This window comes from Psammomys obesus, unplaced genomic scaffold, assembly GCF_907164565.1.
Source record: "Psammomys obesus unplaced genomic scaffold, mPsaObe1.curated_primary_1811, whole genome shotgun sequence".
Classification (NCBI taxonomy): domain Eukaryota; kingdom Metazoa; phylum Chordata; class Mammalia; order Rodentia; family Muridae; genus Psammomys; species Psammomys obesus.
In genome coordinates, this window is record NW_026585504.1 from 2,053,644 (window position 1) to 2,060,137 (window position 6,494).

The 6,494-nt window shown below is 49.9% G+C and overlaps 1 protein-coding gene across 7 annotated transcripts in view; it reads right to left on the reverse strand.

Annotated features, from left to right (window-relative positions):
- The window catches only part of Plcb1 (phospholipase C beta 1), a 758,762-nt gene extending 753,556 nt beyond the window's left edge, over nucleotides 1–5,206 (reverse strand). For all 7 annotated transcript variants that reach the window (XM_055605263.1, XM_055605143.1, XM_055605110.1 and 4 more), the window contains exon 1: nucleotides 4,695–5,206. In XM_055605263.1, the coding sequence (XP_055461238.1) occupies nucleotides 4,695–4,793 (99 nt within the window). In that variant the 5' untranslated portion in view covers nucleotides 4,794–5,206. The remainder of the gene's footprint in view (nucleotides 1–4,694) is intronic.
- Between the last annotated feature and the right edge of the window lie 1,288 nt (nucleotides 5,207–6,494).

Genomic DNA, 6,494 nt, shown 5'->3' on the forward strand with positions numbered 1-6,494 from the left:
GGGGAGGAGAGGGAGAGAGGAAAGGGAAGGGGAAGAGAGGAGAAAAAGAAAAGAAAAGAGCCAGTGCTGGGAGGGTGTCACAGGTCTTTAATCTCAGCAGTCTGGAGATAGAGGCAGGCTGATCTCTGTGAGTTGAAGGCCAGTCTGGTCTACAAAATAGTTTCCAGGACAGTCAAAGCTCTTATACAAAGAATCATGTAAAAGGGGAGGAAGAAAAAAGAGAATGAGGGAAGGAGGAAGAAATGAAGGAAAAGAAGGAAGGAAGGAAGGAAAAAAGGAGGAGGGAAGGAAGGAAGGAAGGAAGGAAGGAAGGAAGGAAGGAAGGAAGGAAGGAAGGAAGGAAGGAAAGTAGAAAGGAAAGAAGGAAGACTCCCCAGAGGTTGGAAGATAAGGTCATAGGTTTGAAACACCAGTAGGCCAGAGGATAAGAGAGGGCCTTTCGGGTCATTCCTTTCCTCTCTCCTGAATAGCAGTTTCCTCTGAGATTGAAACATTCCATCCTGTAGGGAAGCTTCTTAAACCAGAAAATATACAACTCAAAATAGTTTTAGAAAGTCCCTAAAACTGACCAAATTCACTGGGCTGTTCACCCCCTAGAGTAGACAATAAAGATTTCTGAGAGGCACTCTGGGACAAACCAAGCTGCAAAGAAAACTCTCAGAGGGGAGGAAGAAGAAACCAACCAAGCTGCCTAGAAGAGGCTCAGCTCAGCTGAGTTGCTTGGGGAGGACACTCCAGCCTCTTGTGCTGTCTGTGAGCTGTGCATTGAGCTCTAGGTTCCCAGCTTTCGGGAGCTTCACCCAAGCTTCGGTGGGCTCTGGTGATGTCTTTGAGTCCTTTCTGCTTCTGTAAGTCACCCACATTCCTGTAACTCCAATGAAACTTATTGTTCACCAAGTTGGACTTTGAAGCTTTCCCTACTTTGGTTTGTCCTGGGTTTCCTATCTCGTGTGTTTTCCCAGGAAAAGTTTTGTCACACAACACCAATCCACACAGAAGTCAAAACTCAGGAGAAAAGGCTTGCTAACTAAGATGGAGAAAGTTAATTACCACCCACTGTCTACCTCGCCACAGCTCTCCTGTAACACCCACAGCACAAAGGATTGAGCGTGTCCCACCTGTAATCCAGCCATAGGAAAGGCTGCAGTTTGCCTTATTTTTGTTAGTAAACAGGTTCCTACAATAGGTCAGCTGTCTCTCCTCTCACCAAGTCCAGAAAGACTGCATCAGGTTTGATGTTACAACATGTCCACAATTACTAGTTTTAAACTAGTGCAAGGTTCCAAGCCTTCTCCTCACTCCTCAGGAACTCCCAGATCTTCCATGGCAGGACAGTAAGTGTCTGGCTGAGTACTGCAGAGTACCTGCAGCCCCCAGCTCCTGCCCTTACCCACTCGATCCCTGCTGCTATCTGTTACTGCCTTTGTCAGTGTCAACCATCCTTGGACCATCCACCACCCTATCAGGACTTCAGGAAAGAGCCAACAAGTTGTGCAGGGTATAGCGATGTCTAGGTGACATTTCCCATTTCATATGGTGGTTGTCAGAACAGGACTAGTGACTATGCTGTGTAACACTTTACAGTCCTAGACAGCCCCGACATTCCACTTTCAAATTCTCAGTATGTGCTGTGCTGTCTAATAAGATAATAAAATAGCTATGGGACTTTCCCAAACTCCCCTTTTATAGGCTAGAAATTAGGGTTCTACTTTTTTTCACAGCAAAGCAGGTGTACAAAGGGCTTCTAGGTTGTTTGTAGCATTCATTTTTCTTCTAGACAAGAAGATGGAATGTTTCCTTGAGGGTAGAAATTGGAAGCATTCCTCCAGAACTTAAAAGCAGGAAGCTTCCATAGCTCTGTTATACAAAATCAAACAAGAGACCCTCTCAAACCTGGGGAAAGGAAAGGAAGGAAGGAAGGAGATATAAGAATGATTTACTCCTTACCTATAATAATTAGAAAGATATGTAAGAATTTGCATTATTTATTCTAATCTAAGTGCTGAGGCTTGAGTAAATGACCCCAGGGGACCTAACAAGCTGCCACTTGGGTGTTCCCAACTCCTAGATGACAAATTTCTCAAATTGTAAGCATGAAGACAAAATTAAACTCACAAGCCAGTAGCTAAGATGCTACCTTCCCCGTGGTCATAGACAGTCCACGGCCACATTCCTTGCAGCCTTGTGAAAAGCCCTCTCCAGCCCTACCCCAGAGCTAAATCAGAAACAGGACAGACCCGACCATCCAGGGCTTACAGGTCCTTCCTGATGCTTCCAATGGGAGAAGTTGGGAGAATGTGGCTCGGTTGCAGAGAAGACGGACAGGATTACACTAATGGATCGGGGGTGTTGTCTGCCAGCTTTGCTCAAGAGACAACAAAGTTTCAACATGTTTATTTGTCTGAAGTCACACTGCTAAGTGATAGAACCCAGACATTTGATTCTGGATTTGGTTTTCTTTGTCTTGAAAGCACAGCCTCACATAGATGCAACAGAAACGCCAAACAGATCAAACCAGCTTGTTTCTAAAAGAGGAAAGACAGACTAGGAATAGTGAGGGGGGATGTTCAGGGACTACAACAGTGAAAGTGACAATGTCTGGATGCCTCCCAGTGCACAGATCACAGAGAACAAGAGAGCCAAGTGCCCACCGGGCACTTCTCTAAAGTCCAGTTAACTTGTCCTCTGGGTGCAATCTGTTTTCTCTTTAAGAAGACCTTTAGGCTCTCTCCTGAGTGTCTACCTCCTTCCCACAAGCCTCCCCAGGAACTCGTTGCTGCAGTGATGGGAGGTTCTGCCCACCTTTCCCTTCCCCTAGGGCTGACTGTTGGCTTCTGCATTGTTCCCAGAGCATCGTTCAGTCTCACAGGTGTTTTGATGACTTTGGTCTCTTCTATTTAGAGTGTCCAGTCTATAACAAGAGAGATTTTTCCTACTTTCTCCATTACCCCAAAATGTAGTCCAAGACAGACACTGGTAAGTGAGTGTAAAATGTTGGTTACATAAATACATGGAACACAAATCACCCCCTTATATATAAGGGTATCTATAACCTTCCTTCTCATTGTGTTATTTTCTCAAAAACCAGAATTTATGGGGAATTACTTAAAATATGGTTTAGCTTATGACTGAAACTACCCCCTTTCTACTCTGGAACTCTGCTCTCCTCTCCTCTCTGCTCCTCTCCTTTCCCCTCCCTTTCTCTTGGCTTTACCCTCTCTTCTCTTTCTCAGATCCACCCTTTTATTAGCTCTTTGCCTAAGGATGTCTAGATGGGCAAGGACATTTTATTTGTTGAACTGCACTGTGCTTCGTTTTCTTGAGCGAAGAGATTCATCTGTGTCTCCATTTATTGTTAAGATTCTATTCCATGTGCAGCAGCATCCATTCCGAGTAGACTGGGGCAGAAAGGAGAAGGGTGTGAAGCCCATGGTAAAGAGGGTGTTTACACCCTGCTCACACCATGTAATAATTGGCATGAGATCTCAAGGAAGCTGTGGCTCATACTGCAAGTTCAGTTTGCGCTTCCAACTGGACAAAATATAGACAGGGAGGGATGCACTCAGCTAAGTAATTGGATTCACCACCTGGAATATTTAAATTGTTTTCAGACACTGGAAATTGGCTTAAGAAGATTAAAGTAAAATACCCGGGAGGATAGCAGCCTGCAATTTACAAGGTGAGAAGACGGGCTCATTCTCCTATAGTTGCTCCTGGTAAGAGATGTGCTAATCATTAGAGCTTGAATTTCTTTAGATCCTGAGCGCTCAGGTTTATTCAGATGAGTTGTTCTTATCAAACCCACTGGACGACACCCAGGAAGCTCTATTGATGTATAATGTGGATCCCATCCCCGTTCCCATTAAGAGTTTGTAAGTGTTCTGAAGGTTACTAGGCTGGAGGGAAGGGAGAGGGCATCGGAAGCCCTGGTCTGTACTGTAGGTGAGACACTGGGATTCCAAGGCTGGACAGGATTTGTCCTATACAGCAAACAACGAAGCTGTGGGTCCATTTCTAAGTGAAGACTTAAGCTCGTATCTCAAACCCTGTCCCCTCTGCAGGCCCATTCTGCATTCCTAGGTCCCTTGTTTGGTCACTGATCTGCCCCTAGCGAGCCCTCTCCAGCCCTCCCCAAGGCCCCTCACTCTGCAGCCAGGTGCTAAAGTTTGGCATCAAGACCACCTGTCGGCTGTACCGCTGTGCCCTCTGCTGCGTGGCTAGCAAAAACATTCTCAAGCCTTAGTGGGAACTGCAAGGTTCTGGTCCGGGGTGGTAGGTAGACCTTCTTGAAAGAGGGGGAAAGGGAGGTATTGGGATGTCTTAGCCAGCTGGGGAAGGGATGGGATGCGTCTAGTTCTCTCCAGCTCTATACAGCTGGTCTTAACTTCATGCTCTTTCCAAACTCTCAGGACCTGTCACTGGATAAAACTTGTCCCTCTGGCTCCACTAGCCCCAAAGACTTGGATCCCTCAGGAGGCGCTAGCCAGACCCAGCAAAGATGTCAACTCTAAACCCCCTAGGTGGAGAAGAGCGCGCGCAAAACTGCCACCCACCCTGGCAGCTGGCAACCTGTGCACCCGGGGCTGCCTGCGCCCGCTCCAGCGCCCCATTGCATAACGCGCCCCTCGCCCCACCCCCACGCAGCCCGCCCTCGGGTGCCCGGCCCGCACCCCACAGGGCCGCCCCTCGCTTACATCATCCCACTTGACGAATTTGGTGCCCTTCTTGAGGCTGTCGGACACGCACACGGGCTTGAGTTGCAAGGCGTGCACTCCGGGCTGAGCCCCAGCCATCTGGGCTCATCGGGGCTCCCGGTGGCCCGGGCGAGCGCAGCGGGGACGGGGCGCGGAGCTCCGGGCGCGGGCGGGCTCGGCTCTCTGTTCACAGGCTCTGGGCTCCGCTGCCTGCCGGTCTCCCGGCCTCTTGGCCTCCGCACCTCTGGCCCGCGCCGCTCAGGAAGCGGGACACGCGAGGGCGCAGCAGCCTGCCATGCCCCGGGCGGGACCCACGGTGACTGTAGAGCCTCCGGAGCCGCGGAGGAGCAGAGCCGGGCAGTGCGAGCCTGGAGCCGCTGGATCCTGCTCGGCCGCCGCCTCGAAGTGCACCATTCAGCACATCCTCTGTGCACAGAGGGAGCAGCGCGCGAGTGACACGCTCCGGTCCCCTCCTCCCTCCGCTCCTCCCGCCCCTGCTCCGCCACCCTCGCTCGCGGTCCTCCTCCCCCAGCTCCCTGCCCAACTTTGCGCGCTGGGTCAGCAGCAGGAAGCGGGGACGCAGCGGCACCTCCCGGCTCCTGGGCCCCACTGCATCCTACACCAGCGCCCGCGTACCCTCTGAGCATGCCCGGTGCCCCTTGCTAGCTTTGGCATTTGGGGGGCTTTTCCGGGAACCTGAGCGCGAGCTTGGGTAGTGCCTAATCAGAACCTAACCTGTATAAAAAGAAGGACATTGGGGATGAATGGGGGAGTCCTAGGCTTTCCTTCTCTCTGGTGCTTTCCAGCCAGGGTTATTATTTGTATAGAGGAGAAGCACTTCGGAGGTGCAGCTGGAGAACTCCAGAGAAACCTCGACCCGCCCGGAGTTGGCAGCCTGCTAGCCTGGATGGCCCACAAACGGTGTTTTTGAAATAAAAAAGTTCATCTGGGGAAAGCGAAGCACTTATTTTCCAAAGAAGATGAAAGGTGTGGGGCACGGGCTGGGTGGGAGTCATACAGAAACGGGCGTATGGACGTTTGTCTTTGCTCCCAAGGTTGAGAATGCCAAGTGTTTCAGAGATTGTGGCCCAACGGGAATCTTCCTCCATCGCAGGCGTGGGGGGTGTGGTAGGAAGTGATACATCTGCTTTAGAGAGTCATTTCTTATCAAGTTAAACATTTGCTCAGAAATTCTACTCATGCATTTTTTGCTGAAGAGAAAGGAAGCCATATCCACATAGACTTGTCCAGCAATGTTAACAGCAACTGAAAATCGTGCATGTCAAACCACAGGTGACTATGGAAACAAGCTTCAGTGTGTGTATATGTTCCCCAAACTGGAGTACTACCCCATGGTGAGAAGGGGCGGACACTCAAGAACGTCTCCACGACTGTTCAAAGCTGAAGTTTAGCGAAACCAGCTAGAGTGTGCAACAGGCGCCGTCCGTAAGATCTGTCAACAAGGCAAGGTATTCTGTGTGACAGAAAGTAGATAACATAGGTACCTCCGTCCTTCTTTCCCTCCCATCTAGTGATAGAAAGTGAAAATGAAGACCAAGTGAGGCAACAGAACCAGAAATTTGAACACAGGGGTCTTCCCAGAGACTCATACTCCAACCAAGGACCATGCATGGAGATAACCTAGAACCCCTGCACAGATGTAGCCCATGGCAGCTCAGTGTCCAAGTGGGTTACATAGTAATGGGAAGAGGGACTGCCTCTGACATGAACTGATTGGCCTGCTCTTTGATCACCTCCCCCTGAGGGGGAGGAGCAGCCTTACCAGGCCACAGAGGAAGA